Genomic DNA, 13,082 nt, shown 5'->3' with positions numbered 1-13,082 from the left:
ATTACATTTGAATTGAAAATATCAATTGATGCTTAATAATTAGGACCATGATTACAAATCACAAATAAATATATGACCACTATTTCAAAATTGATGTACGTGCAATATATAAATTTGTGTTTTGGAGTGCACCTGATATCAAGTCGCAAGTTGAGCAAGGGAAGTTGAGATGCGAAGCGATCCGTGAAGAACAAAGGTTGAGATGCAATTCCAAACATTGCAAAGTGCATGCAAAGGGACAAAACAACCAATGCAAATCAATAAATTGTAGTCATCGATCAATATTAGTTCAACCCACCAATCATAGTTTAATTCAAGTTTAACGCACTTGTGTAGCAATCACCTAGATAATTTCAAAAGCATGCTATTCAATTTCATTATCATTGTGTTGCATAGACATAAATAAAAATTTGATAGCATGTTTTTTTTAGACATGAAAAAGTGGAGTAAGAGAAAATAATCAAATGATACTATTAAGTAGACATGCAAAATTGGAGAGAGAGAAAGTATTGATAGCATGCGCACATTATCTATTGTGTAGAAGAGCATAAATTAAAATTTTCGAATGCATGTTGTGTAGCTAACAGGTAGGGTAGAGGTGGAGAGAGAGAATTTGATAATTAGCATATCATCAAATAAAAAGGATGTTGACACTAGCATATCATCAAATGGATGCTATACTGATCAGAAATGAGAAACCAAAAAAAGTGAAGATAATCATCATTTGGTAGCTACATTGATTGTGTTTCGAAATTTTCCTCGAATTCTAGTTGTGATGATGTGATTGCAACATTCAGGAGGTGGAGTGAATGAGAGATGACAAATAACAAGGGAAAAATTAACATGTAGAGTATGATGAAAATAGCACGATAGGTCCCACCATTTATTGAAGCGGAAGGTGTCATCCCTAATTTGTGACACGCATAAGAAATGCTGAAAATGGGAGAGAGAAAAAGGGGTTTCTATGTCTAAGGAGAGGAAGAAGCAACTTTGCTCCAATGCAGCTTTGTGTGAAGTTGCCTAGTTGGTATAAAGTGGCAAAGTTACCTTACTTCTATAAAATCTTTTTAGTAATCAAGATCTCACACACACACACACACACACACACACACACACACACACACACACACAAAAAAAAAATTAAAGTGTCATTTCACATATGGAACTTCATTTGTGAAAAGAATGATATTTACATTGGGTTGCTGTTTGTCAAAACTTCATCGAGAAAGTATGTTTTTGCTTCCTTAGAATCCAAACTTGAATACATTTATTGGTGGAAAAATTTTGCCACACATCAATTGCAACGACATAATGTTGAAAAATCGAGATGGTACTTACAAATGTTAGAATATTAATTGAATGCAAAAGTTAGGGATAGTTTTGTACAACAAAGAAAGAGTGCCATATTGGCTATAAAGTGGCAAGATTGTATTAATCCTATAATATCCATCCTTTAAGTGAATAAAGATAAAACTTGGGAGCTGGAGTGTGGGAGTGCTTTGTGAACATTAGACTTGGGAAGCAATAATGTGGTAATCAACCCATGTGTGTCTATATGTACGTGTTAGTGACATCTAACCTTCACATGGATTTGTAACAATGTGCAAAAGGGTGGGAGAGAGAAGATGACAGATCGTAAAAGTTTGAAATAATTTGTTTATCTATGTAAGGGTGAGGCCTTATGACATGAGACAATGAGATATAAAGGGAAAGTTTGGAACATGTCCCATGCATGGGAATTGATGGGAAGGTTAAGAGGGGAGATTACCCTCTAAGGATGAACATGTGACTAAGAACCAAGGTGCATATACACCATAAGAAGTATAATGTCATGGTGTGTAAAGTGTGCATTTGCAAGGTTCCCCTTACTCCTACTTTTGGGGAGCATTTGTAATAAACTTAACTAGGCACTTCGTGCCTAGTTTCCTCCTTGCGCTTGTTCATGGCAAGGCTGGTGCATAGAGTTTGGTGCTTTGTGCTAAACTTTGAATCACCATAATTACAAAGGATGCTCCACACATGCAAGTTCCTCTACCTTACATCTCACATGAATTCCTATACTTTGATCCTGCTTCCATCACGAAGTCAATATCTCTTTTGAATGTGCATCCTCCAAGTTCTCGTTTTAATTCTTTACATTGCTAAAAATGAGTGCATTCTAGGAGCCTACATCCCAAGTAGAGTTCAAAAACATATGTTTAGTTTTGGTGCTTTGCACCAAAATTTTGGTGTAAATTAGGGCACTAATTAAATAACTACATTTTAATAGCTAACTAATTGACTAATTGAGAGAGAGAGAGAGAGAGAGAGAGAGAGAGAGAGAGAGAGAGAGAGAGAGAGAGAGAGAGAGAGAGAGAGAGAGAGAGAGAGAGAGAGAGAGAGAGAGAGAGAGAGAGAGAGAGAGAGAGAGAGAGAGAGAGAGAGAGAGAGAGAGAGAGAGAGAGAGAGAGAGAGAGAGATGTGTTTGTAGCAGCAAAGAAGAAAAAACACAAACATAGAATCTCACGGAGCACACACATGGATGGTGAGTGAGAAAGAGAGAGGGAAAAGCTCATGTGTGACACCTTCTAAGGATTGTGCAGATATAGGTAGACAAAGAAGGTGAGGACTATGTTGTAGATCAAGAGAGAGAGAAGGGAAGTCAGGACGATGCCATGTAGATAGAGGGAGAGATTTATATATATTAACAAATGTAAACGTATATAATATATGTAAATGATAAAATAACTATATTTATAAATACCTTTTATACATATGTAAAGTATGTACAAATTTATTTAATATTATATATATATATATGTAAAAATTCCATTTATATATTATTATATTTATCAAGTACATATTTTCATATTTATTTTATATTTTATATATTTTAATATATAAAATTTAATACAAAAATATATTTAATATTATGCATATAAAAATATATTTATCTAATAATACATTTAATAAAACATTTTTGATACATATTTATATATTTATTTAGTATTCATGTTTACATTAATATATAAAATTAATATAAAACTTATTTAATATTAAGTATATAAAAATTATTCATCTAGTATTGTATTTAATAGTTCTAGATGCACTTATTAATCTAATAATTATTAAATATTAAATACATATGACTATGTACACACAATTTGTTAAATATTATATGGATTATACTATTAAAAAATAATACTATACATACTATATATATCAATTGTCAATAATTTTATACGTCATTGTAAACATATTATAGGCGTTAATTTATATATAATAATATATAATACTATTATTAATTAATATTATTATGAATTATACAATGTATTATCCTTATTACATACATACATATATTGTTAATGAACTATTCTTATTGCATATAAAAACAAATATGTATTGTAATATGTGTATGTACGTTATTATATATATCGTAACACATATTATGCTTATTACGTATATATTATCAATGTAATTATTTATATTGTTTATATATACAGATATATTGTAATACGTATTATGCTTATTACGTATATATTGTAAACATGTTATCCTTATTACATATAAAAATATGTATTTATTGTATTGTGTTTATTGAGATATATAAATATTACGTTTAATAAAAACATGAATAGAATATGAATTATATAAGTTATTCTAATATTGTTTATATATATGTTGACACAATACGTATTAGCAACATATAAATGGACAGGTCATGCATACATCTACCATTCATTTATAAGGTTGACGACGAATGGGTACCACACGTACGTCCACTTTCTCCGCCTTACATCGACAGGACCGACAACGTCCAGTATGACTTGAGGATCGATTGCGCCCCGCCTCCTTTTTATACTCTTTTAATTGTTTTGCTTCGACATGGGCTCTGCCTACGAGAAAGATGCGAGTCTCACGAGCAAAGAAAGAATGCAGTGGGGAGAGTTCACACAAGTGGGTGCGATGACCGACACGTGGCATTCGAAAATGTATTTGCCGGGAAGACTTGGAGTGGACACATGCCCCCCTACTGCAAAGCTTTCATTACTTTACTAATAGTAAGAGATTGAGAAAGAAATATATTGTTATTAATAAAAAAATTAAATGTATAATTGTTTGCGTTTTGCACGTCATCATGCCTGCATCGCACCATTTATTACATGTTGTTTGCACTTTTCTATGAGCAAGGGACTTAAGTAATTGTGTGATAATGTAGCTTTGGGGGCTAATGTGCCATTGTCATGAAGGCTTGGCGTGAGGTTTAATGTGCCGTTGTCATGAAGAGCCCATGTGCCATTATCACGAAGGCTTGGTGTGAGGTTTTGCCATAGATTTAGATAATAGATAGATATAATATAATACATAGGAGGAGAATGTATTCATTATTTTAAAACTTTTTATTCTACAAGAAATCCTTTCGCGCAGGTTGGCGAGGAAAGCCTTTTCTGTCTCTTCCTTCCCTCCGTCCCTCTTAAATGATCAATCGACAATTATTACCTATCTATCTAGCGCTTTGTTATGGCTCTCCCCAACCTGAATGCAGGCATCATCGCCCAGTACTTCTAACCCGTCCGTTATATTCCTCATCGCAGCAAGAAATCTGTTGCATTCTGCCACAAGGTAAAAACAATTCCGACTTAATTTTACAGCTACCATTTTATGTGTTTGATTTCTTGAAGCTCCTTCTTTCTCTCACACACAGACAACTCACTCACTCACGAACGAACGAGAGAGAGAGAGAGAGAGAGAGAGAGAGAGAGAGAGAGAGAGAGAGAGAACCTTGTCGATCCACTGATTGCCCCTGTTGCAGTAAAAGCCCATGCCACCGGGTATTGGGGTGAATGTACTCAGGAGACGAGTCACAAAATTCTGCTTTCTTCAGGTCAGTCCGGCTATCAAATATAATGTGTTTTTCAACTATGAAGCCCAATTTCTCCGTGTGTGTTACAACAACGTGTTGACGAGCAAATCTTGAACATAAAGAAAGCTGAATACTCTCTTAACATCAGAAGTATCCTCAAGTAAAATTTTACCAAATTTGCAGTTAATTATCAAACCAAAAGTACATTCTCATAGCCAGAACCAAGCAGATTAGACTTCAACATGAGAGAGAGAGAGAGAGAGAGAGAGAGAGAGAGAGAGAGAGAGAGAGATTGTGCAAAATCTCTTGGTTTTTCGGACTTATTTTTGGCAGAGTCATTTGCACTGTGCTCTCTATGAGGTCCACCTCTTACATAAGTGGTTGGTTTTGAGTGGCTACCTTGCCTGCACCTTGATAGCTGTACAGATTGGACGGTGTGGACTGTGATAGGTACTCATGCAGCTCACAGAAACCCAACAATCATTTTCATGTGCAACCTCTGCCAAAAGAAAAGGGAGCTCCTGCAAGCATTGAAAGCAATGCATAAGGTAGGGCCAAAAATCTAAGGAAATGAGATATAATGGAGTTTTGAGATTGTAGAAATAGCAGATGGGCACTATTAGCAGTAAAACACAATGATGAAACAAGCTGAGTATATATAGTAAGAAGGGGGTTATGAAGACGAATTCCATTGCTGCCCAGGCATCTTGTAGAACTGGTCATTGAAGATCTGGTTGGGGCATCCTCTGCGATTAACAGTTTGCAGTGGATTTTCTGCCCTCTCCACCAGACCAAAGAAAGTTGTAGGAGATGTGCCTACTGTGAAATGGCTCGTACAGAATGGACCAGAGAAGGCAGAGTCCCTCTACAAACCCTCAGGGCCTGTATTGATTATTGTTTGATAAAAGAGTTGTGAACATGGTCAACACAATGGTCTCATAAATAAAATGCTTTAGTCTGATGATGTTGATTCTCGTGGAAGTCTATGCTTATTTTGCAACTAAGCAATGTTACTATGTGATGAAGGCAATCCATCTGGGATTATTTCTAGGCTATGAGTTGGCAGTGGTGAAGAGGAAATGTTGGTCCGGGGGTCATATTGCATCCTGCAACTAACAGTTTGTATGCTTGGTTCACAAATATGAATATTATCAAGTCTTCTTTACAAGCAAATGGCAATGCCATCTGTAAAATTACATCTACAGTTCCTGACAAAAATGACATGGGGAGGTGTGCACAAAGGCCTAATGGTGTGTTGTGAGGTAGTATCTCATAGCTTCTGTTGCAGTGGTGCTTTTGCAAGTGTCAGTGCACCCTTTAGATGATCAGTGGTGTTGTCGCATTTGGTCAGGCTGGTTTGGTTGCCTACAAAGTTGTCTACAATAGCTGAGGGCAGGAGTTGAAGTCTACGGCTCTAGAGTGTCCTTATGGAACAGAGTTGCCCTTAAAGATGTTGTCACTCGAGCTTAGTTGACATATTGGTGAGGCAGCAGTGTCCTCAATGATGACGGGGCATAGTGTCCTCTATTCTTTTGTAATTTTCAGAGTTTTGAGTTATTCAAGGAGTTTTATCTGTGACCCGATTATTTTTCAGGTCCAACCTGATTTAGGTATTGTCAAAGTGTGTCAATGTGTCTGCAAACCCTCGGATGTATTTAGTCAGTCTCCCACTTGTGAGCAGATATATTCACATGTATAAGTGAGTCACTGAGAATCAATATGTAGCAGTTTGGGCACAGCCCTCTTCCATCTGTATTCCCTGTCTTTGTTTATGTTGTTCATTATGGATGTGTTTAAAGCTCTTAGCAGCTTTGTGACCTGAGCTGTTGTAATTGGTATCAAAGAAGTTCTCGGCAAGAGCAAGGCACTGTGCAGGCAACAGAATAGCAGAGCAACTTTTGCCTTTTCCACATTCCTAGGTTGCCTTCCAGCAGTCCTAAATTTCGCTCACCAAGGTGACAATGCTGGAGCCATTCCAGCTTTGTGATTTGACTCAGATTGGTCTTGAAATAACCTAGATCAGATCTGCCCACTGTGGTTTTGTCAGAAGATAGCAGTGTAGGATTTACTATTTTCCCTCCTCTGATTAAGCATGCTCCACTTCATTTTGTACCCAAAAAGCAGTGGCACAGTTTCCCAATTCCTCTGTTGCAGTTGAGGCAGAAAGGCTGCATTCAAACCCCAGGCAGCCTGACAAGAGCAGAAATGGACTGTGTTCAGCTCCTTCCATAGGAGATTCAATAACTGCAGCAGAAGGGTTCTGAGCCATTGACAGAATTCAGGCCAAGACATGCAAGCAGGTGGTTGCTATTTGTTAAAGACCTCTCTAGGGGTTACCTAGAATGTGACCACCAAGACTGCTGAGTCAGATTGGGTGGATTACTTGGCTACTATGAAGGATGAGCAGGTGTCTGAGACCCGTGCCGGGTGTCACTGGACAGGGAGTACCCAGTACCCACCTCATAGAAGGCAATGTCTGAACTTTTTAGGGAACCTTCCTAGTATCCAAGAAGTTAAATCTAGAGCTTTTGCTACTTCGTGAGCCTTGGGAGGTGTTTTCCATGGTTAGATCTCAGCAGCCATTGATTGAGTTGATCAGGGTTTCCGACCCTCATGAGCAGAGCTCAAGTGCTCCTTGGAGTGTGACACTTACTAGGTTTGGGGGTGTCAGCAATCTCAACTTCTGAGTGTACTAAGTACTCTCGACTTCTCTGGTGCTAGCAAAGATAAATAAGACAGCCAATAACCTGGCTGTAAATTACAATATCGGACATCTCTTCACCATTATTCATAGATAGCTTTAAGCCTGACTTCGTAGGAGTGCACATGGGTTTGCAATCTTGCATATTAAATCTATGTAACAACTTATGCACATATAGTGACAGTGACATGATGATACCATGACGATTTTGGGTGAACTGGATCCCCAAATAATAGTGTAGGCAGCCCATATCTGACATAGCAAATGTATATTTTAATTTAGCCTTGAAATTTGTAATTTTTACTTCTGAAGGTCCAGTGAGTAGCACGTCATCCACATAAAGAATGATAATCAATAAGTCCCCCCCTTCATTCTTAATGTATAGAGTGGGAGCAGTTAGACTGTTTTTAAACCCTTTGTTGGCCAAATATGCATCAATTTTAGAGTACCATGCACAAGGAGCTTGTTTGAGACCATAAAGAGCTGTGCTCTTTCCCCTTAACCACAAACCTTGGAGGTTGTGACACATAAACATCCTCATGCAAATCCCCATTCAAGAATGTTGTCTTAATGTCCAACTGATGTACCCTCTAACCATAATTTGTAGCCATATCAATTACAGATCTCACCACACTCATATGGGATGTAGGAGCAAAAGTCTCTTCGTAATCTATGCCTTTCTTCTGTGTATAGCCTTTTGCTACCAACTGTGCTTTGTACCCGTCAATGGTACCATCAGCCTTGCGTTTGAGTTTAAAAATCCATTTTGTGCCAATGGCCTTCTTGCCAAGTAGTAAATCCACAAGATTCCATGTAGAGTTAGTGACAATAGAGTCTAACTCATCCTGCATGGTCTGCATCAAATGTACATCTTGCTGAGCTTCGTCCAGGATGAGTTAGTGACAATAGAGTCTAACTCATCCTGCATGGCCTGCATCAAATGTACATCTTGTTGAGCTTCGTCCAAGGAAGTAGGCTCATCATCATCCAACAGTGAGCTCATAAATACATGCTCATCACAATCATCTACTTCCGTAAAATCAGTCAAATGGGATCCCTCTGCATCATGTGCTACATGTCTAGCAGCCTTCTAGTGTGTTGAGCTAAAGGAGCATCCATTTTACTCTTTTGGAGAGTTTGTAATAGTTATCTCGGGATTGTTTTTGCTGCATTTACGGTAGCCCTGTCATGCTTTACTGCATCTTCCACTACATGTGGCAAACCATCACCAATACCCAGTTGTTTAGGCGCATATGGTGCCATTTACATAAGTATGGACTCCAAAGAAAGTGGTAAGAGACCCTCAAAGACATCACCAATGTCATGGTTGACTGGCATTTGAAATTGATCATGTGAAAATGTAGCATTTTCAGCAAATATGACATCCCTACTAGCAAAAGCTTTCTTTGTGCGTAGGTCATACATGCTATAGCCCTTGCTTTCCGAATTGTAGCCAGTAAATATGCATTTTAAAGCCTTGTCATCAAGCTTCCCATGAAGCTCTTTCAGAACACGTGTATAGGCTATGTAACTAAACACCGGAAAGTAGTCAACCTTGGGTTTCTTGCCATGCCAAGCTTCAAACGGGGGATTATCTTTATTGCCTTAGTTGGTGCACGATTAAATACATGATCTGCACAATGAAGGCCTTCTAACCAAAATTTATGAGGCAGCCCCTTGCTTTTGAGTATACAACGAGTCATCTTTATAAGAGTGCAATTTTTCCTTTCAGCAACACCATTCTGTTGAGGAGTCATTCTAACAGTGGCTTGATACGTAATGCCATGATCAGGCAAATATATCTCAAAAGTATGAATGCACTTAGCTAGTTTCAGCCTCAAGCTTTGCAACAAGATGTTTAAAATACATAAACACATTAGATTTTGCTTTCAGCCCATACATCCATGTATACCGAGAGTAGTCATCAATAATGTAACAAAGAAAGATGACCTCCAAGTGTACGTATCCCCATGGGACCACAAACATTAGAATGAATAAGCTGCAATTTCAGCATGCACTGCACCATTCTTTTTGAAGGCAAATCTATGTATCTTGCCCAAAATACATCCCTCGCATGTATGAGGAGGTGGAGTTTCCACTAGAGACAATGCATCTACCATATGATACCTGTGAAGGGTCATCAAACTCCTTAAACTCATATGCCCATAGTGGGCATGCCATAGCTTAGCATTTTGCATAGCGGGCGATAGAGTAGTGGCTACCAGAGCATCATGAGATTGTGCATCGTAGGTATCCAACAAAAACAAACCCTTACACAAGGTCCAGACATCCTGAGTGCATAATCCATCTTCCTATCTCTGACAATGCATTTGTCATCCTTAAAGATGACTTGAAAGCCATGCTTGTTAAAAGCAAAGATAGACAAGTTCTTTGTAATGCTAGGCACAAACAAGACATCTAGAAGCATGAAGTCAGAATTGTCTGCAACAGTTATAGTGATTGTCCCAATACCACAAACATCATAATTGCTACTGCTCGCATATGTAACATGCTTCCCAATAGGGGCTGAATGCAAAGAGGAAAACAAACACTTCCTAGAAGTGATGTGCTTTGAAGATCCATTGTTAAAATACCATGTTTGCTGCGTTTCAATAGCATTAAATGCTGAATCAACCATTGAAGAATCATAACTGTAAGTCGGAAATGCATAGTTCTCCTCCACAAAGTTGGTTGAAGCATCACCATCAATAGATTTGTTGGCTAATGTCTCTTGGATAGCCAAACTGGAGTCCTTTTTCTTCTCTTTGGCTAATCTCTTACGACATTCATCAATATAGTGACTTGGCTTCTTGCAATAATGACATTTTCCCTTTTTTTAAGTCTTTTCTATGTCTTGGACAACCTTGTGTGATGGTTGTCCAACATCACCCTTTTGATGATTTTTTATATTTTGCTTGACTTTGTCTTTGCCTTTGAACTTGGAAAGCGTAGCCATGTCTCTTGAAGGCAATGTAGCATTCTTCCGAGTCTGTTGCTATTGCAACAAGAGGCCTTCCAACTCTACGAATGTAAGGGGTTGCTGCCTTCCTCCCCCCTTTCAAAGGCAACATCAAAGAGGTGTGGAAACCAAGATACGGTTTTGAAAGAGAGTTTAGTGTGATGTTTACCAATTGAACATCCTGAATGATTTCATCCACATTGAGCAGCTTCTCGCGCAAATCTTGTATGTGAGTAAAGGTGATCTGTCATGCCATTACCCTCATCTACGTTCACATTGGCAAACTCTCTACAGAGGTAATATATTCTAGTCTTGTTATGTGCTGCAAACATATGCTTAAGTATATCCCATGCTGATTTTGAGATCTTACAAGATCGGATATGTGGAATGATCGATCTTTTCACTGACAAGGCAATCAAAGAAAGTGCTTGTGCATCTTTTGAGTCCCATCTCCTTTGATCCTCAGTAGGAGGGGTAGCAATACCAACAATCTCTCCTCTAGCGTTACGTTGAGGTGTTTGAGGTGCAAGTCCTCTTGGTTGTTGCAAATCACTTGTAACATTGTTCCACAAGTCCTTCGCTACAAGGAGGTTGGGGACCATAAAACTCCACAACGGGTAGTTTGATCCATCAAGTTGCTCCTCCTGAGTGAGGACACCAAGGATGTTGCTCTGATCATTGGTTCCTTGATGTGCCATGCTGTCAGTATTGGACAAAAATCTATAGCCAAATACTTCTCTATTGAAGTATAGATTCCTCACAGTACCAAAAATCCCCTACTAGGGATTATGCAACACGTATCAAATTGTTGCACAAATGCCAAAGCGAGGCCAATTTGACTCAAATTAGCACTTAACCGAGAAATAACAGCAATGCTCTGTTGTACCACACGTGCCTCATAATGCATGCCTTCAAAAGTACAAAATATAGGAACTTAGTGGCGATTCTTACCAAAATTTCCGGAATTTTTTCAAAATTTTGTGCTCAATTTGACTGTAATAGCAATTAGATGCTGTTGTACCGCTTGTTTGCTACCTTGGAATGCATGTCAGGCAAAAGTCTTAAATTTCTTTCTAAAATTTCTAAGAAATTTGTACCTTACACCTTAAATTTCTGCAGCAACATCACCTCAAGTGCATGGCAATAGCAATTAATAGTTGGAATCTACCTCGTGACATATGCTAGAGCCTCTAGGAAAAAAAGCCCCAAATTACTTGCATTGTTGTGAAATTGTGTAGTGTCGGTGTTTCCAATGAAGATTCGCATGTGGGACAGCAAATTAGGCAAAAGCCCCAAAATTTTTGGTGGGAATGTTAAAGAAATTGTGAAATTTCTTCGAATTGGTTGTCAATTTGAACTTTGGAAGTGAAAATTGACAAAAGCCCCAAATTTTGGATGGCACGAGCTGAGATTTGGAAAGAGATGGTCAAAATGGATGGGAAATTGCAGAAATTTCGAAAAAACCCCAAATCTAAAAATTGGGGTTTCTACACTTTTTAGGGTTTGCAGAAAATCACAGGTAGGGCTGAGAATATGGCAAGTAGAGGTGAGAAAATAAGAGGCAGAGCTTAAAACAGCAGCAGCTCCTCCAAAACAGTAGCTCCTCGGGCTACATACAGGACTGCGTGTCGGACTGCACGTAGGCTGAAAACAGTAGCAGCTCGTCCTTCTCTTCCTCGGGTAGAGAGCTGGCTGACAACAACAGGACCTTAGGTAGGGCGGCCCCGGTTGACGGTGGTAGAATTGAATTTGCGCGTAGAATCTGCTCTGATACTAGATGTTGGAAAAGGACAGTTAGCTATGGAGGAGAGGAGAGAGACAATGAGAGTGTGCTGAAGCATAAGAGTAGAGTGTACTTGCTGAATTGAAAGAATGAGAATGAAAGGTACAAGATAGGTTTAAGATAGACCTAGCTCTAACTCAACTAGAGTTAACTGACTCTAATTCCAACTCTAAGAGTGGTGACACAACTTACAACTTTAGTTGTGTTCACACTAAGAACTGAAAAAAAACTAAAGACTAAAACATTGGGCAGTCCTCATAGAATTGGCAAATTCTAATATGCGTGCCCTACTCTTCAATGGACTAGATTTACTCCAATCGCTACGTCCTTAGTTGCTCTTACCAACCGTGACTAGTGAGCTTCGAATCAGTCTTAATTACACACTCAAACTATTGTGTCTTCAAGTATACAGAGTTGCAATCTCCCCAATGCTGACCAACATGACATTCAGAAATGCATCTATGGTCTCTCATAATTACCACACTGTAATCTATGGGCACAAATCTTAGTCTCAAATTGATCCGATTCATCAAATGAGGCCACAGCCTTGACTATCCAACAATCTTAGAGCTTTGCTCTAACCAATGTACCTTCAATTCGCTGTCAAATTGAAGTAATCCAGACTTGTAAACTGTTGTCCATAACCGTAATTGGCATGCATTTTCCCTGAGATTGGATGCTGAATTTAATGCTTTCAGTGGATGGAAAATCAAAGCTACATGTTTGAATACATGTTCCTTGATGTCTTCCCTGAATCCTCAATGGTTTGGCGATCCAAAACAACAGGGAAATTGGG

At 38.4% G+C, this 13,082-nt stretch overlaps 1 protein-coding gene across 33 annotated transcripts in view; it reads left to right on the top strand.

The window, feature by feature from the left end:
* The first annotated feature begins 4,370 nt into the window (after positions 1-4,370).
* LOC148019225 (gamma-glutamyl hydrolase 1-like) overlaps positions 4,371-13,082 on the top strand; it is a 94,624-nt gene continuing 85,912 nt past the window's right edge. For 11 of the 33 annotated variants that reach the window (XM_087660807.1, XM_087660803.1, XM_087660798.1 and 8 more), the window contains exons 1-2: positions 4,382-4,602; positions 4,793-4,864. In XM_087660807.1, coding sequence (XP_087516933.1) covers positions 4,824-4,864 — 41 coding nt within the window. In that variant the 5' untranslated portion in view covers positions 4,382-4,602; positions 4,793-4,823. Of the gene's footprint in view, positions 4,603-4,684; positions 4,865-13,082 lie in introns of those variants that run through there. The other 22 variants (XM_087660792.1, XM_087660788.1, XM_087660789.1 and 19 more) reach the window with 11 other exon arrangements.

This window comes from Lygodium microphyllum, chromosome 20 (assembly GCF_053477565.2).
Source record: "Lygodium microphyllum isolate KBCC chromosome 20, Lygodium_microphyllum_v1.1.10, whole genome shotgun sequence".
NCBI classification, from domain to species: domain Eukaryota; kingdom Viridiplantae; phylum Streptophyta; class Polypodiopsida; order Schizaeales; family Lygodiaceae; genus Lygodium; species Lygodium microphyllum.
This window is presented reverse-complemented; position numbering and strand designations above follow the sequence as displayed.